Source organism: Salminus brasiliensis, chromosome 10 (assembly GCF_030463535.1).
Source record: "Salminus brasiliensis chromosome 10, fSalBra1.hap2, whole genome shotgun sequence".
NCBI classification, from domain to species: domain Eukaryota; kingdom Metazoa; phylum Chordata; class Actinopteri; order Characiformes; family Bryconidae; genus Salminus; species Salminus brasiliensis.
In genome coordinates this window covers 36,273,135-36,298,898 of record NC_132887.1, presented here as the reverse complement: position 1 = coordinate 36,298,898, position 25,764 = coordinate 36,273,135, and the positions used below count along the sequence as shown (strand labels likewise).

Here is a 25,764-nt window from a genome sequence, read left to right as displayed (position 1 = left end):
GAGCTGGCAGCGTGCCAGAACGGAGGCTCGGCCCAGAACAGGGAGTTCACTTCAGGTGCTTCTTGAACCACCCCCCCCCACCCCACCCCCCAAAAAAAAGCACACGGCGCAGCCTCCCGGAGTGAAGGCACACTGTTATGTAAGAGCCGGGTAGGAAAAGCTACGGATGCGGGCTGAGAGTCAAGGTATACTTCAACTATGCAACCTACTGTTGTTAAAACTGGACTGTTAAAATTATATTAGTGCTCTATTAATTTTTTTTGTGGCTGATTATGTGGCTAAGTTGGTCCAAAATTACATGGGACTTCTTTACATTAAAAGGAAAGGAAATTCAATTGAAAAGTTTCAAACGTCTTAGATAATTAAATTTTTGAGATGTAAACAATAAAGAAGTTACTTACAGACATTTACAGCACTGTTTGTAGTAGCCAGGGGTTGCCATGTCTACGACACAAATAAACTCCACTTTATTTTCTATCCAAAACAACCAATGAACCTTTATGTGTCTTCTGAAATATTATATTTAATGTTCATTTTGTTGGTAGTAGCTTTCCTCAAAATTATTGAACAATAAGCCATAAAGCCTTATGTAGTGTATATACACTGGCTCTGCGGGTGTTCATAGATCTGAAGGAATGGTATAGAGTTGAGGAATAATATGGGGAGGCCTATGGGTTAAGCTTGAAAAAGGAGAATGTGATCCATTCCCAGGCCTAACTTGGTAAAGCCATACATGAACAGAACAAATATAGTATGTGACGGTTGATTTACAGCCCTCGTGGAGTTAGACAGTGACATCCTATATATGGAAATAGTGCAACAACACATGACCTGTAGTAGGGTATGAAATGTGAGGTGTTCCTCTGTCCTGAGAGGGACCAGAGGGGCACCGAGAATTGGCAGGCTCTCTCCACACTGAACTTTTGATTGGAAAAAAATGTTTCGTTATTGCAACTGAAAGACGGTGGTCACAAGTCTCCTTTCAAGAAGAAGTCCTTCCAAGAACACCTCACATAATTGCTAGATGGTTAATGCAATGAAAGTCTACACTTCAATCATAGCCTCACTGCTTCACTTGGAAGCTATCATTTATGTACCCAGTACTATGTACCTATGCCAATTATCACTTTTTTTTCAATACACAAAGAAGACCCTAGGTCATGGATTTTCTAACAGTACTCAACAGCTACTAAAAGATGCACTTTAAATACATATTAATATCTGTTTCACATCAGTATCTTCGAACTGTTTAGAAATGAAAGTGAACTTCCTAAAACGAATGTTCACTGTTTTCCAATAAATATGGCCGTAAGAGATCATTAGAGCTCTAGAGAATATAGAAAAAAAGGGGAAAGGGAGGTAGAAGTTATTGAACCCTGGATTACCTGGATTTTCTGCCACTTAAATAAATAAATAAATTATTGCTCATTTTCAAAAGTTAAGACTGTAAAAAAAAGCCCACTGATGAATCTTTTTTTTTTTTTTTTTTTTTTGGATAAAAAAATAGTAAGAATTAATTTAGCCACATAAAATAAAAAGTACTGTGACATGACAAAAAAAAAAGAAGAACATCATTAAGACCTTCAAATAAGCCAAATTCAAACGCTGGTACGCATAACTATTCTTTAACACTGCTAACTTGTCTTGTTTTTTCCTCACACCTGATCTACTCTTTCACAAAATTCACCAAAAAAGTCTTAATTATTATCTTTCTTTGTATTAATAACAGAAAAGTAGTTTTAGATGCAGGCAAACAGTCAGAGAGAACACTTTAGGTCTAGGGCCAGATGGCTCTTGGCAGTACCTTTTATAAAGTATACTCATTAGTGTGTACATGCTGCTCTTGAAGGAGCGCGTGGGCTAAGACAGTAATAAATATGTATTATAGCTGCAACCTGCCTGGTAATTGGATAAAAAACAAATTAGGACTGTTTGGGCTAAGTGACCGTTTTCAAGCCATAAACAAATACTTCACGTTGCCTATTACTTTATGACGGCTTATTGGTCATTTAAATGGAATATTATAATGAAACCAACCAGATCCACCATCCGTACACTGCACATGTGCTTAGGCCACCTTCCGCCTACCGTTCCATTAGAAACAGCTATTTATCAGGACAGTGGGAGAGCGCTAGGGACAACCGGACATGGGCTAAAGAGTAAAGAGTGTGGATTAATGTAGCTAAACAGGTTCTGGTTAACTAGGATTTATGAATTTTGACAGAATTCACTTTTATATTTTAATAAATCTATTGGCTAATCAACCCTATAGCTCAAATACAGCAGAAGGAGATTAGCTCCACAAATACAGGAGTTTATTTCCATGTTTATTTGTATGAAATGAGTCCAAAAGGGCCTTTATTGAGTATTTTTAGCTGTTGTTTGATGTATAAATAGTATGTGACTTTATTTGGAGTGAAAAAAATGCTCAGATACAACCCTGTTCTTTAATTTTGCCTCAATTTTGCTTGTTTGATTCATGTTGCCAGCGACAGCTTAGGGAACCCACATATTATAGCATAGTTTTTACGTTGTATTTATTCCATTGTAATTATTTAGTCTTAACTGAAAGTGTTGCTGTCCTCTCATCGTGTCCTCTCAGTGTGATCTACGGTTTGCAAGCTGAGGAGACTGTAGCTGGTTAGCTTTAAGCCTTGAGCTGCAGCTCGCATACCCAGATTTGTCCTGACCTGTCAAGAAAGGGTTTAGCCTGGAAGCAGGTGTCAGCCCAAGCTGGTTTTCGGGGTTTGTGGTTACCAGCGTTGAAACTAGCTAAGAAGAGCTAGCCTCTGAAATAAACTTGCAAGCTAACATGCTGTCTCCAACTAGCCAGTACACGTTTGCAGACCCTCCCTCGCTCCTGAAAATGCCCAAGCAGCAAGTGGTGTAGACAGCGGCTTGTGTGGACGTTGCTGCAATTTGGTTCAGCTGGGGTCGTCCACTTTGCTTTTGAGGGAGCAGATGATGGCTAGCTTCAGCTAGTGTTAGCTTCTAGCCTAGCGTGGATCTCTGTTTGCTTCCCAGGCTTTCGCTTTGTCACATGCCCAGTTCAAGCTGCCCGCCTGCGGACACCGGAACAGGAAAAGCTGCGGTTGCGAGGCCTAGTTCACGTAGCAGCCTGTGTTTCCATAACTCGCAGAGTCTGGAGGTGATGAGCTGCTGTCCAGTAGCAGCAACACCACTTTCTTTCATAGCCGCCTTCGTGTTTTACTGTTTCACCAGTTTTGACTAGGGCGTCCTGTGGTTTATGTAAATTTTGGAGGCATAAACGGAGGCATATAAGCTCTGTTGGTATGTATGATTTTCTATGCCAAGGAAAATGGCCTCTTTAATCCTTATATCCCAAGATATGTAGTGTTTCTACAAGCGACACTGTGGTGAACCTTCCCCCTCTCCCCCTCGATGGGTGATCACATGAAGCTGCTCCGTCAGGAAGTCCTGAGATGCATGAACAGCTGATTTCTCAGCATGAGGGGAGAGCGAGTGGGAGATGGGACATAGCACACAGAGGGAGAGTGAGGGCTTGAGAGAGGTTCTTGGGAAACGTTGGCCTCGTAACTTGCAGATCAGCACTGTAAGTAAAGCATATTAGCATTAGCTTTAAAGAAGCAGCATTCCAGGGATGAAAGGGATGAAAGTGCAAACACACATCACTCACTCACTCACTCTCTCTCTTTATCTCTCTCTCTCTCTCCGTCTCCCTCAGCAGGTGGGCTGCTGGCAGAAGGTGTGCTTGGAGCTCGTACGTTGTACACTCCTCATATGGTAATGATGTACAGCTTGTTGAAGAACACACTGCTTCAGCAAACGCTGTGAACAGGCCTTCATCGTCATTTGTGCTGAGGTGGAGAAAGCAGCCGTGCGGCTTTTGAAGGACCGTAGGATTCGCTGGCAGACCCAAACCTCATAAGAAAGTGTAATCAAGCCAGTGCGTGACGTGGTATCGTGGGGCCTCTGTTTGGAGGTGCCAATTCAACTGCATTGATTTTGCAGTACTCAGGTTCTCAAGCTATTTTCCAAAACGGCTGTAGCTGGTGTATTGTTTTTATTGATCCTTCAGTCTCCAGTGTCCTAGTTTGACTTCAGCAGTCCACAGCACTTGTTTCCAAAACTCCTCTGGCTTCTCTAGATGCTCTGTAGTGTACACAAAGAGTAGTTTTATGCGAGCAACACTGCACAGGTGAACAGTGCACCACCAATTTTGTCTCAGCTTAAAATTCAGGCTGGTTCTTGACCATCATATGGTGGTTTGGATTTGCCTTTCTTACCAGCATATGAACAGTTAGGATTTCTCCGTTAACTAACTGATGTTAAAGTGTCCATAAGATTTGGGGATTAAGAGACCTTTTTTCTGGTGAGAATTTGTAATTCCACCTGCCAATTACCCAACCCTTTTGTACTTTACCCCCATACCCCCCGCGCCGCCTCCAACGCATGCACAGTCAAGATGCTTGGAGGGACGGCCAGCACCGCATCTAAGCGATGTTGGGAGTGAGCGCCATCTACCCACCCTGGAGAGAGCAAGGTCAATTGTGATGGCCTAGCTGCCTGTTTTAGTAGCTAGTCTTAAAAAAAAATAATTACATTTCTTACCTGCTCGGCTCAAGAAAACTTAGCTGCCCCCCTGTTGGCTGTGCTGAAGCCCAGTGAAGACTTTTGAGGGAGTGCTCTGTTAAATGGCCCAGGCAGAAGTAACGTTAGCCGGACATGACAACGCAGTGACTGTTATGTGAAGTCTATTGGAGAGACTTGACTGTGGGCTTAGGTTTTCTGGGTAAACTGATGAAATCAGAATACTTAGGGGCGGTAAGGGCAAGTCCTTTTTGACTACCAGCCTGAAAAGACGGATCGCAAAGTTGGATAATCACCCAGCTCTGCTCTCTTTTCCTTTGTATGAGCAAATAGAAGTGCAGGGAACCGAGCAGATTATTCACAGTCTCAGGCTCACAGTCCTCCAGCCCCTCTTCCACTGCTCCACAGGCTTTTAAGCTAAGTATATCTGGGAACACTGTGGACAAAAATAATTCCTTTTTGTGTGCATTAGACTTCTGAGACGTGTGTCGGCTGCACTCTTTTCAGGAGAACATGGCTTTGATGGAACCTTAGCCAGCTTGCCAGGTTGTGTTCACAGGTGGACATCCCATCCCACACAAACACACATACACACACACACACACACACACACGTTCACACGCAATTAGCCACCCGTTCCTGCAAGGGCTCATAGAATGGGTGGCTAATTGGATTTGAGTCATGACAAGTGATTCAGAACAGAATGAGAACACTTCCTTCACTCTTTCCACTTCATCCTCGCGCTCCCACCCTCTCGCTCAATCACTGCCGCCACACCCCCACCCCATCCCCCCACCTCCTTTTCTGGGCATCATCACTGGCCCTGCCAAGTGTGACATCTACAGGAAGCCCAAAGCTGTTTAATGTAATCATCTTGTCATGTGGTGATAGGTGTTCCATAAAGCAATACAGCCTCATGAAGCAGTAATCAAATGTAAGCTTCCTAATCGTATTCATGGGCTTGCTATGACACTCCTTGGCCACTTCATTAGAAGTATTACCTACCACTCTATGAAGTCTACCGGCCGTACAGGCGCACCGATAGGTGTAGGTGCAATTCCAGGCTGCGCCTTAGCTGTTGTTGAGAGCAATTACTGTAAGTCGTCCCCAGTCTACCCCAGTAACTGTCGATTGGTTTCTGACCACAGGTGGTTCCACCAGATATGATTCGGTTGGTGGAATGGTAGTGGTGTTGCTGCTGTGGTTCTTTCACAAACCCGTGTCACTGCTAGGTGGAGTAGAGTACTGTACCGTCTAGAAAGAGCACCTCTGTGATCAGAAACTGGACTAATCCAGACGAATTCCAACCTTTTTCCAAGACGGTGCCATTCTCTGCTTTAATTAGCTGGTGTACGGCACCACAACGGCTCACAGGAGCCATGTAGGGTAGCATAGCTTATCTCTGCTTTTAGCACTGTAACAAGAGCGTTGTAAATATTAGTCCTGAATCTTTCAAAGTCTCTGGTTCCTCTCAGCACAGTGTTTGATTAGCTAGCTAAAGAGTTAAAGAGTCGAAGGGTTCAGTAGGGTTAGCTTTTAGCCTATCATCCACCTAGCACTCTTCAGATTTGCAGTGATGCCCATAGCGTTGCTTCCTCCTATCAGCCTGTCTTAGAGCAGTGCTTTTAGCATTTTTGGCCATGTTTCCACATGAGTAGCTGTTGCATTTAGCTATGAAAGGCTTTCACTAGTGGGCTGGGTTTATGTTAATTCTGGGGGCTATGTAGCAGTTTTAGGCTTTTTGGAATTAGCCCTGTTTTACAGCCCTGTTTTGGTTAGGCCGGATTTTCTTTTCAGTGAGGAGAAGGCAGTGTTCAAGGTTTATGATATGTACCCTCCATATATCAAACTTTCATAGTTCAGTGGTTTGAAGCTAGATGCAGTTTTTTAATTTGTTGATTTCTGGAAATGAAGGAAAGTGGTCAACTGACTGACACTAGGTTTGCAACTGACTGACACATCAGCAGATAAGCTACACTGTTACGAGTTCCTCAAAGTTCCTCAAAGAACTTTTAGGGGTCCTTTAATATTTGAAACTGTAGAGGAACCTCTTAAGGTGCTTTAAGGAACCCTTCCTTGTGCTTTAAGGTTCCTTGAAGAACCTTCAAAAGTTCCTCAAGGAACATTTACTTTTAACAGTGATGCACACTGTGTTCTGACTGCACACTGGCGAGGTAGGGGTTTCTTATAAAGTGTCTGGAGAGTGTAGGCAGGTCAGGAATGTTCCCTGTGGGTATTGAATCTGTAGGTATTTTTCTGATGTTCTTCAAGGACCGAGCTGTATACAGCCGAGTTGCGAGGAAGGTCTCGGCGCATGAGCGGCTGGTAATTGGACCAAAGCTGTAGTTTGCAAGTTACCAAGCAAAAGCTGGAACACGTCTCTGGGCTTCAGTATGGTGATTTGCCAAGTATGGTTCTGCTCTAAATATGCATCTGTCAGATATGCAAAAACACGGCATTCATCAGCATGTATTTATTCAAATAGCTCGCTTGAGGAAAATAAACAGGAAAGACTCTCATCTACATGGACGCTTTTTTTTTAATGCTGGAGAGGAATGCAATACAACACTGTAGCACTGTGCAACGGGAGCTTTCATTGTTGTGAAATGTTACATACATTAGGTTAGGAGAAATACAGACCTATTTTTGGGTCATTTCAGTACACACTACATAACATATACAATGGCGAGGTGGGAAAAATGGCAGTAGGCTGAACCCTGACGAACGGAACGCGTGGACCATTTCATGTATCCAGATCATGCGTGGTATTTTTACAGTATAAATATATATATAGATTTCCTGTACAAAATAAATACGTAATCATACACATTTTAAGTGTCGGCATGAACTACCCATAAACAAAAGGGCTTATATTCTACAGGATATGGACAAAAGTATTGGGACACCTGCTCATTCCATGTTTCTACTGAAATTAAAAAGGGTATTAAAAATAGTTTACACTGCTTTTGTTGGAGTAACTGTATCTATTGTCCAGAGAAGATGATCACCACCCCACCCCACCTCACCAACTCCCCAACTCATCCCAAAAGAATTGGATGGAGCACCACCATCATTCCTCCAGAGAGCACAGTTCCACTGCTCCACAGCTCACTGCCCCTCTAGGCCTTGCCTGGCATTGGACATGGTGCCAATAGGTTCATGTCCGTCTGCTCCAGTGAGTCCTATTTTATTGGTAATATTCTCTACATGGATCTGTGTCAGCAATGGGTGAAGCTCAAAGTAGATGAATGCATTTGTCAGAAGGGGTGTCCACAAACTTTTTAAGTTTAATAAAGGTAAATGCGATTTGTTTAATGCCCGATCAAATATTGCTGATACGAGGAGCAGGTGAGCTCTGTTTACCACCATGCTCCATCAGGGGGATATTTGATTGCAGAACTTGTATCAAATTCCTCTTATTCCCTTTTAAACTCTGACCACAGCAGGCCTGCAAAAAGAGTCCATTGTCCTTTCTGAAGCCTTTTATCTGCTGCAGAAGGTGTGGGTTACGGGACATCCTGGTGGACTCTTTTGTCTTTAGAAGAAAGAAGTTCGGAAGTGCTTGCAGACTCTTTTTTTTTTTTTTTTGAACGTGGGCACGGATAAATCACCCTCATTGAACTAACCAACGTTGGCAGTTGACAAACGAGTCATTCATGGTTCAATAAACGCTTCACAGGGAAAGGACAGACCTGTCTGCAATGACTTTGTATTTTTAAGATAGAAAAACCCGAAACGTCAAGACGACCCGTCTTTAAAACGGTTACAAAGGGACCCACCCACCAGAAGATTCCTACAGTACATCAATAGTCCATTATGGCCAATCTCCTCACAAGAGAGGCTCTCGAAATAGTAAGCCTTTAGATCTGAAGCCAAGGATTTTGCTGTCTGTTTTTCTGGACTTCTCAGGACTTTCTCGGGACTAATTAGCCAGGCTATTTTTACAAATACTGGTTCATCAATTGACCAGATAATGGGAGTCATCCACCATTACATTCTGTGTGAATGTCCCTAAGGCTAATTTTACACTGTAAGATGTTTGATCAGGGTGAAGCTCAAGGTTCCTCAAGCAGTTCCAAGTCTTTTCTTTATCATAGCAAGACATTTTTTCAGGTTCATGTCGCCTGGAGCTCAGAATCCTTGTCAGGCATCCCCATTTCCAAAAGTCAGATCCCAGTTCATTAGTTCCATGCCTCAGCTCAGACAGGTCAGAGGTTAGGCTAGACATCCTTCTCTAGAGAAAACCTTAATAACACAATAATGTTCGTTGAAAACGTCGATCTTCAAACCCTTCCGTCCTCCAGGGGCCCTGTCGAGCTCTGGCCTCCCGAAGTCATTCAGCGATTTTTCCCGCTCGAGCTTCACAGCTTCGTGCGTTTTTTTGGTTTCGGAAGCCATGGTCACCCCGACACTGTGGTCTCGGGCCTCTCCACCAGCCGGAGGGCCTCGTGCATGCCGACCGCTGATAGCCTGCGGTTGATGTTGCGGTAGCGGCAACTCAGGAGGCTGCGGTAGGTGGTGCGCAGGTCGCGGTTGAAGAAGGCGTAGATAAAGGGGTTGATGAGCGAGTTGGCGTAGCCCAACCACAGCAGGGTCCTCTCAACCCACAGCGGCACACAGCTGCACTCCGTCCCACACACAAAGGGCCGGGCCGTGGACAGCAGGAAGAAGGGCAGCCAACAGAAGCTGAAGGCCCCCACTACGACCCCCAGAGTTGCTGCTGCTTTCTGTTCCCGCTTGAAGATGGAGATGCTCTTGCGGTCAGAGGCACCACCGACTATTCCCCGCAAAAGTCTGGGCAGGCGGGCGCACTCCTCCACTTCCCTGTGCAGCTTCATTGCTACCGTGACACAGTCCACACCTGTCGACTCTTCGGCACCCTCTCCGGGGTCTTCCTCGTCCTCGTTGACCTCGGCGCGCCTGCTCTTGTCCGGCCGCGGGAAGCCTGTGATGGTGTGCTTGGCCGCACTCAGCTTGGCTGCCCGGTAGATGCGGTAGTACATGATCAGCATGACGGTCATGGGGATGTAGAATGCCACCGCTGTGGAATAGATGGTGTAGCCGAAGTCCTGGCTGATCAGGCACACCTTGTCGTCGTTCACGTTCTGCGCCCAACCAAAGAGTGGCGGCAGGGTGATGGACGCAGAGAGCAGCCAAACTGAGAGGACCATTTTGGCCATGCACCAGCCGTTCTGCCGCACAGGGTATGTCAAGGGTCTGGTGATACCCAGGTATCTGAAAGAAAAGATGGCAGGGAGGTTTTAGAGCTACTGAGCTGATGTTCTTTACAGTTGCGTATCTTTGATGGTTTGGTTACCGTAATGTCAATCCTGATACTTAGTATGCCAGCCCTAGTCATGTCCAGACTTTACAGACTTCAGAACACCTCAGATGTCTGTAATCTGCTCACCTACGGCACTGATTGTTTTTACATCAAGAATAAGACTTCAAGAATGAAAAGAAATCTGAAGGTAAAGTAGTGGCTTGTGTCCGAGTCAGAGACCACTGAAGGTCAGAAAGCATGTGAGGTTCTGACCATGTCTAAAACTTTACAGATTTCAGAACGTCAGGGATAATTGAATGTAAAGAGCTGAGTTTGTGTTGTAATGTTTACAGCTTCAGAAAATCTGAAAAACTAAATGGTGTGTTAAACAGTTTATAGACGTAAAGTGCTGAACTGTGTTTACAGGCTTTGTAAAGTCAGATGTAAATGTATGTAAACGTAAATGTAAAGTACTGCAGACTTAAGAAAAGTCAGGGATAGCTGAGTAAGAAGTACTGATTCCTGTTGTAAAGTTTGAAAACATGAATGTAAGGTATGGCTTAAATCTAAATGTTTGCAGAATTGCGTTTACAGGTTTTAGAACATAATATTCTAATGTGTCAAAACAATAACCTGAGAAAGTCTTAAGAACTGAAAGTTAGGTTTATATTTAATTTTACAGATGTAAAGTACTAGATTGAGTTTCATATAGGTAAGGCTTTAGAACATCATAGACTGTTAATGTAAAGTTTTGAACAGATCTGTATGTTACATGTTTACAATTTTACAGCCGTAAAGTACTGTACTGTGTTTACAAACCAGAAAACCAGACACTGTTAAAGTACTGACTTGTCTAATAATGTGTAAAATACTATGTTTACAAACTTCAGAAAGTCAGACTGTAAATGTAAAGTATTGGCTTGCGTCTAATAGTTGACAGACTTTAGAAAATCAGAACTGAATGTTATGTCTAATACTTTACAGGTGTAAATACTATGTTTACAAACTTCAGAAAGTCAGACTGTAAATGTAAAGTATTGGCTTGTGTCTAATAGTTTACAGACTTCAGAAAATTAGAACTGAATGTTACATGTCTAATACTTTACAGCTGTAAAGTACTAAGTTTACAAACTTCAGAAAGTCAGACTGTAAATGTAAAGTATTGGCTTGTGTCTAATAGTTTACAGACTTCAGAAAATCAGAACTGAATGTTACATGTCTAATACTTTACAGGTGTAAAATATTATGTTTACAAACTTCAGAAAGTCAGACTGTAAATGTAAAGTATCGGCTTGTGTCTAGTAGTTGACAAAGCAAAAGATTAGTGAGTTCTGAATGTTAAGTGTCTGATATTTTACAAATGTAAAGTACTGAACTGCGTTTACAAACTTCAGAAAGTCAGACTGTAAATGTAAAGTATTGGCTTGTGTCTAATAGTTTACAGACTTCAGAAAATCAGAACTGAATGTTACATGTCTAATACTTTACAGGTGTAAAATACTAAGTTTACAAACTTCAGAAAGTCAGACTGTAAATGTAAAGTACTGGCTTGTGTCTAGTAGTAGACAAAGCAAAAGATTAGTGAGTTCTGAATGTTAAGTGTCTGATATTTTACAAATGTAAAGTACTGAACTGTGTTTACAAACTTCAGAGAGTCAGACTGTAAATGTAAAGTGTCTGGATGCCTTTCCTCACCTGTCGATGCTAATTACGCAGAGCGTCATGATGGACGCCGTGCAGCACATCACGTCCATGGCGATGAAGACGTTGCAGAAGAACTGTCCGAAGATCCAGCGGCCGCCGATGAGGTCCGTGATGCTGACGAAGGGCATGACCGCGAGCGCCACGGACAGGTCCGCGAGCGCGAGCGACACAATCAGGTAATTGGAGGGCTGCCGCAGCTTCTTCACGAAGCACACGGAGACCAGCACGAGCACGTTGCCGCAGATGGTGCTGAGCGTGAGCGCCGTGAGCACGGCCCCGATCAGCACTTTCTCCGCGCCGCCGTAACTCAGGATCTGCTCGGTGCAGCGCGTGCGGTTGGCCGCCGCCATCACGAGGCTCGGCTCGAGGGCCGAGGGCCCCAGCATGTCCGATGCCGCGGAACCGGGCATGTGCGCGGCGGGCACGCGCTCCCCTCCGCCGTCGTGCGCGAACCCCAAGAGCCTCGGCAGGAGCAGTGCCTCCGCGATCCTCGCGCTCGCCGCGTGCGCGCCGGACTCCCGCGCGCGCGCCTCCGCCATGAGCGAGCGGGCGCTCTCTCCGTAGCCCGCTGTCCTGTTGGCGTCGCCGAGCACCATGAAAGCCGCGCGCACGCTTCTCTTCTCCTCACCGCCGACACTCAGCCGCGCGCGCTCTCCTCCTCCTCTGTCGCCACCGACCGCATTCACGCGCGGCCGGTTACCGCGTAACGGATATAGAGTGAGCTCGAGCGCAGAAAGGGCGGGATTAGGAGCCCTTCTCGTGCGTAATGTGGCTAGAGGGGGGTTCTGAAGCACTGCGCGAAAGTGAGCGGGGTACCTTATATCATTACCGTGACGTCACTTATGACCCTCATACCCTTAGAAACACACCCAATGACCACGGTACCAAATCGGTAGAACCACAGGGTTCTCACGTTCTCACAGAAGAACCTTAGAATCAGTGGATGTTAAAGGGGGACATTTCAGAGCGAACACCCTCACTGTGGGGGTCTCCTCAGGGTACGTCTTCACTAGTCGATCAGCCAAAACATTAAACCCACCTGCCCAATATTGAGTAGGCCCCAAAACAGCCCTGAGTCCTCAAGGCATGAGCTCCACAAGACCTCTGAAGGTCCTGCGTCCTGTGCTCTCTGGCACCAAGATCCTGTAAGTTGTGAGATGGGGCCCCTATGGATGGACCTCAGTCAGCCTTGGGTGCCCATGACCCTGTCCAAAGTTCACCGGTCGGTCTTCCGGAAACACACCAGAAAAAAAGACCCTGGTAGATGTTCTAACCCAGAAGCTGCCACTGTAACCAGATACAGAGTAGGTGGGCCCCCGTCTCAGCGCTTGGGGGAGCGGTGCCTTGCTCAAGGGCAGTGCACACATCTTTTTTCCCTGCCTGTTAAGGGCATTGAACCAACAACCTTTAGGCCATAGCTGCCCCCTGTAAAGACCACGGCTGCCCCCTGTAAAGACCACGGCTGCCCCCTTAAAGGCCACCTGTAGCACATTTTTGAAATGTTCTTCTGGACCTGGTTAATGAGAATCGGACCACCCCAGCGTGGCCAGGTTGGTGGCGGGACGGCAGGGGAGAAGGAAAAGCTGCATCCGGTTGGGAGCAGTAAATGTCCTGTATTGTCAGATGTACAGTACACTCATCATCACCGTCACAAAGACCCCCGTCACAAAGACCCCGTACCAAACCTACACACATGAGTCATGTTTGGTGATCTTTGAGCAACATGACAAGACCAATCAGAAGTTTCTAACAGGTCAATTATAATCACTGAGGAGACGCACACCGCTCTGAGGATTCATGAGAAACGGAGAGAACCACCACCTACATGAAAGCGGGGGGGTGCCTTACTTGCTCTATAGGGCAGTGGCTCGCAGTCCTAGTGATCCTAAATGCTTTAGTTTTTAAATGTTGTTGTTATTATTGTTATTATAATTGTTGTTATTATAATTGTTATTGTTGTTATTATTGTTATTATTATTGTTGTTATTGCAATTGTTGTTATTGTTGTTGTATTTATTGTTATTGTTATGTTATTGTTGTCATTGGTGTTATTGTTGTTATTGTAATTATTGTTGTTGTTATTGTTGTAATTATTATTGTTGTTATTAGGGTTGTTGTTGTAATTATTATTATTATTATTTAGTTATTATTATTGTTATTGTAGTTGTTATTATTATTGTTTTTGTTGTAGTTATTATTATTGTTTTTGTTGTAGTTATTATTATTGTTGTTTTTGTTGTAGTTATTATTATTGTTGTTGTTGTTATTATTGTTTTGTTGTAGTTATTATTATTATTATTGTTATTATTATTATTATTGTTGTTATTATTATTATTGTTGTTGTTGTTGTAGGACATTACCACGTTTTAATGATGAAAATGATTCATATTTATTGGTTTTCATATTAATCTATGATGCTATTTATAGAATATTGCTTCATACTATAGACTGCCCCCCTCCCATATGTTCTGATGCTATCTCAGTACCAGCTGGTTGTAGCGATTATAACTTGGTGGATATAACAAGAAAACCAACGTTCCAAAAGCAGCAGCACAACTGATGATCGGGCGATCTTACAGACACGTCATACCAGACAGATTCACTGAGGAGGTGAAAGCTGTATGTTGGACTGATATGTGTAAACAGAAGAACCCAGATGCAGCCCTGGACATATGACGTCTGATAAGCCTGCACCCCTAAAAAAGGCCACTGTGAAAAATCTAAAAGCCCCATGAATGGATGAAGAATTATAAAAACATGATAGTCCAAAGAAACAAGACAAAAAGGGATGCTGTAAAAAACGACTGGAGGAACGTACTGGAAGAAATATTGTAAACTGAGAAGTCATGTATGTAAACTCAGTGAGAAAAAGAAATATTATAAAAATGGTATCAGGTCTCAATTAACAATGGAAAGCTTATAGTAAATAGCTTATTGGGCAGGAAAAGAAATCTGGTGCACATAACTAAAGCAACCCATTTTTAATTGAAGTATAAAGCTGGGTATAAACCCAACACTGTGGAGGGAAGCAAAAGTGCACTGCATTCATTCAGATCAATGATGACTGGTTAAAAGAACTGGAAGAAAAGACGTTCCTTTAGACATTGGTGCTGAATCATGACCTGTTGTTAGAGAAGCTAGCGTGTTATGGGATGGGTGCGACTCTAATAGCATGGTTTTAAAGTTAGCTCTCAGATAGAAGTCTGTCAGAGAGTAAGAAGGTAAATCTGGTTGTCCCGCAAGGAAGTTGTCTTGGCCTGTTATTATTCTCACTATACATAAATGACCTACCGTTAAATAAAGCCATCTGATCTACTGAGGGAGGAACTAAAGTCAGTAACAAACTGACAACAAATATGATTCCATTATAGAGTATAGTTCTATAGACTATAAAGCTGTTTATAGAGTATTCTATAGACTGTGATGCCATTATAGAGTATTGTTCTATAGACTATAAAGCTGTTTATAGAGTATTCTATAGACTGTGATGCCATTATAGAGTATTGTTCTATAGACTATGATGTCATTATAGAGTATTGTTCTATAGACTATGATGCCATTACAGAGTTTTGTTTTACAGACTATGATGTCATTACAGAGTTTTGTTCTATAGACTATGATGACATTATAGAGTATTGTTCTATAGACTATGATGTCATTACAGAGTTTTGTTCTATAGACTATGATGCCATTATAGAGTATTGTTCTATAGACTATGAGACTATGGTGCCATTATAGAGTATTGTTCTATAGACTATGAGACTATGATGCTATTATAGAGTATTGTTCTATAGACTATGATGTCATTACAGAGTTTTGTTTTATAGACTATGATGTCATTACAGAGTATTGTTCTATAGACTATGATGTCATTATAGTTTTGTTCTATAGACTGTGATGTCATTACAGAGTATTGTTCTACAGACTATGATGTCATTATAGAGTATTGTTCTACAGAGTATGATGTCATTATAGAGTTTTGTTCTATAGACTATGATGTCATTATAGAGTTTTGTTCTATAGACTATGATGCTGTTTATAGAGTATTCTATAGACTATGATGCCATAATAGAGTATTGTTCTATAAACTATAAGGCTGTTATAGAGTATTCTATAGACTCTGATGCCCTTTATAGAGTATTGTTTTATAAACTATGATGTCATTATAGAGTATTGTTCTATAGGCTATAGAGTGTGTTTTTATGAGACTGATATTTTTAATAGCCATACTTCAGACTGTAAGGTGTATGATTATGATTATGTGGTTCTGCTTCATATATACAGTATGTATAAATACACCAACTTCAGACATCATTTCAAATCACTTGCTATTTTAACCATTTATCTTATGCACTCTTTTTAATGAAATAATTACTTTAGTATACTTAAAAATATTAAAAATGACAAACCGAAATGTGGGTTTTGACTCATCCTAAATGTCTGAAGTCTTTTGGAAACACCAATAAATAAAAAAAAAATGGCAAACAGTATAATGTAATTACGGACACCGATCAGCCATAACATTAATACCACATGTCTAATATTGGGTAGATCCCCCTTGTGCCACCACAACAGGTCTGACCATTCGTGGATGAAGATAATCAATGGATTTTACCTCACCGGTCAGTGGTAGTAATGTTTTGGCTGAACTGTGTATTTAGAATATTATAATAATATACATAACATTCTGGATATTAATTGTATTATAAGGAGTCTGGTGTTTAGACGGCCGAGCGGAGTGACATTAGCGCCACCCAGTGGTGAGGTCTAGTACCAGCCTTCAAGGATTGACTCGTCAGTGTATTTTTATCCACGTGGGTTTCGCAACGATTTTAAAATTATTATTATTGTTGTTGTTATTATTACAATAATAATAATAACAACAACAACAATAATAATAATAATAATAATAAGTAAATCCAAAAAAGTCCTGTTACAAAACACCCCGGTTGTGTAAGTGTCCTTCCCCACTAGATGGCAGTCACACCCCCCATTCATACCAGGCGGGGTGTGTGTGTGTGTGTGTGTGTGTGGTTATGGCCGCTGTAGCGCTTATACAGGGGGCTAGCAGGGGGCTTGGGCTGGAGTTCTGCAGACACATCCTCCAGCACAGAGCTTCTGCCGCGGTGATCGCGACCTGTAGAGATCCGGACAGAGCTTCAGCTTTAGCCGCCCTCGCCGCCGAGAACCCGGGCAGACTGACCGTGCTGAGAGTGGACGTGACCCGTGAGGAGCAGGTCCGCAGCGCCGCTGAGCGGGTCAGCTCCACCTTCCCCAGAGTGGATTTACTCATCAACTCCTCTGCTGTTCTTCACCCCTCCGGTAAAGGAGAAACCAGCCTACGGGACGTGTCTGCTCAGGTGAGACACACTGTCCTCCATGTTGTCGTTGTTCTACAGCCGGGTTGTCCCCAGACGACTGAACTGAAAGACAACTTCTTGAAGATGTCTGAGCAATGTTAAAGAGACATTTCTACCTGAGGAGAAAAGGGAACCATCGCTACATCAGCTGTGAACATGTCTACTGTCCCCCTCAGCGGTGCTGTGGTGGTTTCTAGAGAGAGATCTTCTGGTTTAAAAAAAGAAAAAAGCCCTTCTGATGACAACGAGATAGTATCTCAAAAACAATGACTTATCATCTCAAAATAACAGCCTCTCAAAACAGTAACTCGCCTAATCAGAATGATCTAAGTTCTAAAAATAAAACAGCAAGACAGTATCTCAAAATAATGACAGTATCTCAAAATAATGACTTAGCATCTTAGAATTATGAGATAGTATCTCGTAATAATGACTTGGCATCTCGTAATAATGACTTGGCATCTCGTAATAATGACTTGGCATCTCGTAATAATGACTTGGCATCTCAAAATAATGACTTAGCATCTCAAAATAATGACAGTATCTCAAAATAATGACTTAGCATCTTGAAATAATGAGAGTATCTCAAAGCAATGACTTGGCATCTCAAAATAACAGCCTCTCAAAACAGTAACTCACCTAATCAGAATTATCCAGGATCTCAAAATAAAGTATCAAGACAGTATCTCAAAATAATGACTTAGTATCTCAAAGCAATGACTTAACATCTCAAAATAACAGCCTCTCCAAACAGTATCTTGTCTAATTAGAATTATCGAGGTTCTAAAAATAAAGCAGCAAGACAGTATCTCAAAATAATGACAGCATCTCAAAATAATGAGAGTTTCTCGTAATAATGACTTGGCATCTCAAAATAACAGCCTCTCCAAACAGTAACTTGTCTAATTAGAATTATCGAGGTTCTAAAAATAAAGCAGCAAGACAGTATCTCAAAATAATGACTTAGCATCTCAAAATAATGAGAGTTTCTCGTAATAATGACTTGGCATCTCAAAATAACAGCCTCTCAAAACAGTAACTTGTCTAATCAGAATTATCCAGGATCTAAAAATAAAGCATCAAGACAGTATCTCAAAATAACGACTTAGCATCTTGAAATAATGAGATAGTATCTCAAAGCAATGACTTAACATCTCAAAATAACAGCCGCTCAAAACAGTAACTCACCTAATCAGAATTATCCAGGATCTCAAAATAAAGCAGCAAGATAGTATCTCAAAATAATGACTTAGCATCTTAGAATTATGAGATAGTATCTCAAAATAATGACTTAGCATCTTAGAATTATGAGATAGTATCTCAAAGCAATGACTTGGCATCTTGAAATAACGTAGTGAACTAGGGATAGTGAGCAAGCACACACACCCAGAGCGGTGGGCAGCCAACTCCAGCACCTGGGTAGCAGAGAAGGGTGAAGGGCCTTGCTCAAGGGCCCAACAGTGGCAGCTTTCAGAGCCTGGGTATCGAACCCACAACCCTGTCATCAATAACCTGGACCTCTAACCGCTGAGCCACCACCGCCCTCTTAAAAAATAAATATAACGACTTAGTATCTCAAAATAACAGCCTCTAATTGATTAAAACATAATTATTTAGCATTTAAAAATAATGATGTCATCTCAAAGTAATGAGACTTAGCTTTTCGAAACAATTAGATAATATCTTGAAATAATTAAATAGTCTCTCAAAATAGTTACGTAGCATCTCAAAATAATGGCATAGCATCTCAATGACAGCCTCTCAAAAACAATGGCATTGCAACTCACCTAATAATTATTGAGGATCTAAAAATAAAGTATCAAGACAGTATCTCAAAATAATTACTTAGCATCTTGAAATAATGACAGCATCTCAAAATAAAGGTCTAAATAGTATAACATCTAAAAGTATCAAGACAGTATAACAAAAATATAACGCAACATTTTGATTAATTATGAATTATAAATTAATTCTACATTATAAATCAGTTAGATGGTATATCGAAGTAATGGCATAGCAATTAACCTGATTTACATTTACATATTTACATTTCACAATCTCAACTTAGCATCTCAGAAAGATGACTTAGCATCTATTAATAATGATTTAGCACCTCAAATGAATCACTTAGCATCTAAAAACAATGACTGCTCAGAATATTGCGAAGTATCTCATAATAATGAAATTGCAATTCACTTAATAATTAAAGTAATAAATAAGCAGGTCTTGTTTTTTTTCTTCATTTTAAGTAAATTGCTATGTCATTGCTATGACAACCCCCCCCCCCCCCCCACACACACACACATTGGTTTGTAACACCACTCACTAATTAGCAACAACAAATAACTGACCCTCATAGTAGTGAGCAGATGTGAGTGAATACTGTGTTGTTTGCAGCAGTTTGAGGTAATACTGTAGTAGTACTGTAAACACACCGGGAAAATTAAAACCCCCAGCATTTAGGGCTGAACCACCCTGAATCTCACTCCAAGGAAGGAAAGGATCTGCAGCCCTGAAGTAGTATTAATTCAATTTAATTAAATTAATTAAAATACTCAGGAAAGTACAATTAACTGCAGAGTCATTTGCAGTTGACTCTGGCCTACAAAGCCCAGAAAGGACCAGCCCCTCCGTACTCGATGGCAATGGTCAAAAGCCGATCCGCACCAAGAGCCCTTCGAGCTTCAAGTACGGCTCGGCTCGACCCGCCATCCCTCAAAATCCACGGAAGACAAGCGTCCAGACTTTTTTTCTGTCCTGGCACCAAAGTGCTGTCTTCAAACCCAGACTGAAGACCCTCCTCTTCTGAGAGTACTTGGGCGAATAGCAGAGTGGTCTCCTTATTGACTTGTGTTTAGTAGAGTCTAAACTTACAGGATCTTTGACTTTTTAGCCTTTTCAAACTAGCTGAGGTTTTTCTTGGGTAAACAGCAAAGCACTTTTGTAAGTCGCTCTGGATAAGAGCATCTGCTAAATGCCGTAAATGTAAATGTGGTTATCTGACTGTGTGCTTTTAGCCATAAGCTACTATCAAACCAATAAAGGTGTGTGTCTATATGACCACAAACAGGACATATAGACACAATTTCATTCTTTTATTATATTTATCTATGAATTATCATAATGCCTAATTCTACAGATACTGTCTGATACAGATACTGTATAAGGCATGAGGCATGAGAACTGAGGGATATAGGACTGTAGATGGCTGAACAATGTCCTTGTGTCCTACTACAGGGGATCGCCTCCACACTAGCCACCAACACGGTGGGCCCACTGCTGATGGCAAAGTACTTTGCTCCCTTACTGCAGAAGGGAACCGGAGCATTCGGTCAGCAGCCTGCGGAGAAAGCAAAGCAGCACAGCGGCATCTTGGTGAACATGAGCGCTAGGGTTGGCTCAATAGGAGACAATGGTAGGTAATCAGATAAAACATGGACTCGTTTATCTGACTTGGTCCAGTCTTCTGACTCGTCACCTTTTTGTCTGTGTCTTTAGCTCTAGGAGGCTGGTACAGCTACAGGATGTCCAAAGCTGCTCTGAACATGGCCACCAGGAATCTGTCCATAGAGCTGGGCCGCAGTCGGCCCAAAATAGTATGCGTGTCTCTGCACCCAGGAACTGTGAATACGGACCTCTCTCGCCCCTACCACAAGAATGTCCCCCAACACAAGCTGTTCAGCACGCAGTATTCTGTGCAGTGCCTCATGACGGTCATAGACAGCCTCAGTACGGAGAAAACCGGGAAGGCCTATGCCTGGGACGGCGCCGAGATTCCCTGGTAAACAGCTGAATGGAAGAGAACGGGAACACCATGAAACTGCTAGGGCGTTTTTTAGGTGCATTCGAAGGACCAGCTGCGGATGATGGAATAGCCAGGGCGTTGCGATTGTTGTGTGACCTCGCTGTCCCGCCACTGAAACCTCCCTCAATGCTGTCAGCCACTTTCCTTTCTCCATGGAAAACACCCTCCTCCACAGTGACGCACAAGAAGGAGAAAGCAGTAGAGCAGTGTTTCTCAAGCCTGGTCCTGGAAGCACCCTGCCCTGCACTTTTTAGCAGACCCCCGCAACACTGAAAGGGCTGGTAATGAGCTGATTAGGTGTTTTGGGAGCAGGGTAGGCACTACAATGTGCATGGCAAGGTGACCCCAAGACCAGGCTTGAGAAACACTGCTCTACTGCTTTCTCCTGTGTTGTTGTGGAGGAGGGCGTTTTCCATGGTGGTTTAAAAAAAAAAAAAAAAGCAGTTGAGCATGAAGGTGAGGCCCAAGAGCAGTAGTCTCCAACCCTCTACCTGGAGAGCTAGCTACTTTCCTGCAGGTTTCAAGCCCACCCAAATCTGATACCCCCCTGGTTAGCCAATCAAGGGCTTCTGAAGGGGGTAATTAGCTGGATCAGGGTTGGCTCTGGCTCTCCAGACGCCTGGGTTTGAGACTACTGCTCTATGTGTTACAAGTTTGGTTTGGGCTAAAGATCTGGACCATCTGAGGATCCTGTTTAGAACCAGTGCCATAGGTAACCATGAATGGTTACAGCAAGCAGTGTCACAGGACTATTTAAGCATTCATATAAGTCTAGGAGTTGTGATGGTTCTCTATAGAACCACTGCCTTTACTAAAGAACGCCTGAAGAACCCTTGTCCATGTCCAGAGGCCTTTTGTAAAGGTCACTGACTGCCATGGGCTCTAAGAAGCAGAATTTGATTACTCAAAGAGGTGGCAATGTTAACTGGCTCTTAATTGCCCCACCCACTCATACCGAGCTATTCGCTGCAGTTTGTGTCTATTCCTGCCATTACCTAAAAAAACACCCTCCTACAACCTGGGAGTGTCTAGAGTCTGTTGGTCCTCACCTAATTATATGAGATTCTCCCATATGCTCCATACTGTCATTACACAGCTTAACTGGACAGGTTGATACTGGTGTTGCTGGTGGTGTTTTTTCTTAATCTGTGGAATAATACCAGTCCACTGCTAGGCAGTTCTTTTGCCAAGGGTTTGCCTCCTGTAGTGGACATGGCTTCTGTCTCATTTACATTTCTATCCACTAGATGGCCATAATGTACTGACAGATCTAGCACACTAACCAAACACTAAACCAAACACTAAACCACCAACACATTCAGTTTCCCCACTCTGAATAGCATTAGCTATTGAAGGGTTGGTTTCCCAGCCTACTCCTGTACAAAACAGCCAGCTCATTGAAGATTCTGCACTAAAAGGACAGGCCCAGGCTTAATATCCCTGTCTGGGAAGCTGAGCCTTAATGTACTGCTAACTATTTAGACAAATTAAAGGAATACTTCAAATCAAATGTCCACCCCCCCTCCAACCCCCCAGGCCCAGGCCCAAAGGTTGTCTGTTGGCAATGACCTGTTTGGTGTCTACAGTCACAAGGCTAAGGTAGCTATCAAGTAATAGACGTCCATGGCACCCAAAATCTTGTCTAAATTTAGGCTCTGATTGGGACTAAAAGTCTAAATTTAGGCTCTGATTGGGACTAAAGTGCCGCCACTGTGATCTCACGAGGATCTATGGTTCGAATCCCACGTCCTGCTGCTTGCCATCAGCAGCCGGAGTCCAGAGGAGCACAACTATACTTGCCCCCCTCGGGGTGGTTGGATGGCTCTGGATGACTCCACATTGCTTCAAGTGTGATGCTGGTCAGCACAGGCGTCTGTTAGCTGTTGTATGAGAGCTACCTAGCCATGCTCCATCAGTGGCAGTTTGAAAAGAGGTGGTGGCGGTGGAGGACGCATGTGCTAGTCTTCACTCTCCTAGCGTTGGGGGCATTGCTAGTGATTGGGGGAGTTCAAGTGAACGGGAGTTGAGTAATTGGCCTGTAAAATGCTGTTTTAATTATATACAGATAAAAGCACACCTGGTACAAGCCTCTAGACTCAAGTGTTTATTAAACATTGTGCAATTTTTTTAATAAAATATTTACTGGTTCCACAAGTTCTCAGTGCTTGTCCACATATCAATGCATTTTCTGTTGTCATCCACCAAAAACACAGAAGGCACAGATGCCTTTACACACATCTAAACAGTTCTGACTGACTCTCTGAGGTTTCTTCCCTCACACATGTCATTGTGGAGGGTGTTTCCCCTAGTGGTAAACCAGCTGTGCATGAAGGTCACTCTCAAAAGCAGTGGTCACCAACCCTACTCTTGGAGCGCTACCTTCTTGGAGATTTCCAAACCCAAACTATTGTTAACCCAAACCCCAAACAGTTATCTAGGTAATTAGCTAGGATTCTTGGGCCTTACTCACCAACAGTTCTTAAGAAGAACGGCCTTCTTAAAACCACTTCAGATGGATCCAGGTGTGGCATTGGCTCAATTTATAAGGCCATTATAAGAGCAGGGCTGTGAACACATCCCGAATCTGATGTCGACCTTTTGTCAGAACAAACGAATCCAATTCTCAGGACGATATTGCTGAATGAGGCCCACTCATAGTCTGGGTTACTACAGTGAAGCACATTGTAAGCATGTGTAGTGTACATGCTGCTGAATAGCTGCTACGCTAATCAGCAATCTTTTACCTCATTGTTTGGTTTGAAATGCTTATCTGTTCTGCTCAAGATACTGCGGTACACACAGTGATCACATGGACAGGTACAGTTAGCATGCACTAACTGTGGGTCCTACTCAGGTGACACTAAATGAGGAAAGAAAGAACTACATTCCCAGGTTTTTATCAGTGCAGCATATATATATATATATATATATATATATATATATATATACACACACACACACACACACACACACAGCACCTCGCAGTTCCCAATCTGTCTCATAATAAGTCGGCCACCAGTGTCTGGAGTTTACACGTGCTTTGAGTATCAGGGTTATAACTGGATAAGATCCGATCTCTCGGACACATTTTCCAACCAAAAGTACACCCCTCCCAGTACAACCCAAACACCAGTAATGATTGCCACGCAATGAGCGAATTTGCATATTCCATCTCACACAGCTATGGGATTTCAGTCTGACCAACCGGAGATTCGTCATTCGACGACCGAGTGTAAACGCAAGTGCTCACAATCTTATCAGGAGACAACCCAGATCCAATCAGGTGTAAACAGGGTCAAAAAGGTCAGCAAGCAAATATGTGTTCTTTGAACCAACAGATCAATAAGACCAACACCACCAGCAGCATCAGTGGATGGACTACTGTATTTCTGTGTATTTCTAATGCAAAAAAAACACACATGCTGATTATACTGGTTTACATATTCATGCCTGCATATTCAAGCTGCCCAAGACCTCTGCACAGTACTCTTAATGGAACCCTAAAGGAAAAGCAACAGTATAGCCTTAAACAGGAGAAAGACAAGAGGATCAAGTGACAGGTTTGTCCATTGTTCAGCTAATTGGTATCTATGAGAGTGATGTATTTTGTGTGATGAGATTTGCCAGCCCTTTCTCTTTGTCTTGAGGTACACTTAGCCTAGCTGCTTTTCACTTACACCTGAGAACCATCGCACTGAAACCTCCCTTCAACCCTAATTATCAACCTCCACGGCCTGACAACCTAAAGATAGGCCTTCCCACTGTACTGCTCCAGAAGGCGGCCCGGTCAGTTAATTACGTTCAGGAAGGTGTCTAGTTGCTATTTACGCTTTCCATGTACTTTGAGGCTTTTCTGAATATTTCATTGTATTTTGGATTCAGCACCCAAACGTTGGGTCTCTCCAGTCTCCCATTATTATCTCCCAGTAAGTGCCATTTCTCTCATCATTTTTTTTAAAGACCCCTCCAAAACATCCTCTGGGTCAAGGCAGAGCTTTAGGGCAGTGGTGGCTTAGAAGTTAGAGCACCGGGCTATTGATGACAGGGCTGTGGGTTCGATACCCTGGCTTAGCAAGCTGCCACTTGAGCCCAGCGCTCAACGCGGGGACGTGTGTTCACTACATGGATGGTTTAAAGGCGGAGGCCAACACTAATGGTGAATATTTACATTTACATTGAAGGCATTTAGCAGACGCTCTTCTCCCGAGTGCCTTCTGCTTCACCTCACAAGAGGAGGGTCTTCAGTCTGCGTTTGAAGACAGCAAGCGACTCCCAGGGGAAGCTCGTTCCACCACTTCGTGTGCCAGGACAGGATGCTTGTTTTTCATGGATCTTAAGGGATGGCGGGTCAAGCCGAGCCGTACTTGAAGCTCCAAGGCCTCTTGGTACTGATCGCCTTCTAGGACGGAGGGGCCGGTCCAGCCTTGCCTTTGTAGGCCAGCGTTAGGGTTCTAAATCTGACAACTGCTAAAGTTTCCTACAGCTGCCACTCCAGTTAACACACCCTTGGCCTCCAACGACGGCCTTTGGTGAGAATAAACGAATGGATGTAAACGAATGGATGAACGTTACTGAAACATTCAGAAAACGACCTGCTAACCAATAATAATAGGGTTAGGAGCTCATAGTGATGAAGATACAGTACAAGCGAATGTTGGAGTTTGTTGTTCGCAGTATTTTGAAGAAATGGAGGTTGAAGAGCCTGTCAGGCGCTCTCCAGAGGAGAAATGCTAATGTCATGAGGAAGTGTGGGGAGTTATGCATGTTCCCCTGTTGGCCCTCTCCTCAGGCAGGTGACAGGCTGCTGGGATTTCCCAACACAACGTTTCACTGACGTCCGCCATTCCTCACCGCCCAGCACACGACGATATTAAGGCAGCATGTTTGGGTGAAATGGAGCTTATCGGAGGCGCTGAGTGCTCTTGATTTTAGTACCTCGTCCCTTAAAACCACTGAAACCGTGGTCCGGGTGCGCCGTCCTATTAGCCTAGCTCCAGCAGCCATTGTCGCTCAGTGACGTGGGCCGCCGGCTGTGGACAGGGGGGGCGCTGCTGTAGCCG

At 43.2% G+C, this 25,764-nt stretch overlaps 2 protein-coding genes across 2 annotated transcripts; one reads left to right on the top strand and one right to left on the bottom strand.

The window, feature by feature from the left end:
• Positions 1 to 7,093: 7,093 nt before the first annotated feature.
• On the bottom strand, positions 7,094 to 12,320 carry htr7a (5-hydroxytryptamine (serotonin) receptor 7a). Its single transcript, XM_072689960.1, has 2 exons — positions 11,531 to 12,320; positions 7,094 to 9,807 (listed from the first exon to the last, which is right to left on the bottom strand). Exons 1-2 carry the CDS (start codon positions 12,133 to 12,135, stop codon positions 8,973 to 8,975), a joined length of 1,440 nt encoding a protein of 479 aa, XP_072546061.1. The 5' UTR covers positions 12,136 to 12,320; the 3' UTR covers positions 7,094 to 8,972.
• Positions 12,321 to 16,553: 4,233 nt separating this feature from the next.
• On the top strand, positions 16,554 to 22,858 carry LOC140564861 (C-signal). Its single transcript, XM_072690535.1, has 3 exons — positions 16,554 to 16,899; positions 20,137 to 20,314; positions 20,398 to 22,858. Exons 1-3 carry the CDS (start codon positions 16,576 to 16,578, stop codon positions 20,682 to 20,684), a joined length of 789 nt encoding a protein of 262 aa, XP_072546636.1. The 5' UTR covers positions 16,554 to 16,575; the 3' UTR covers positions 20,685 to 22,858.
• The last annotated feature ends 2,906 nt before the right edge of the window (positions 22,859 to 25,764 follow it).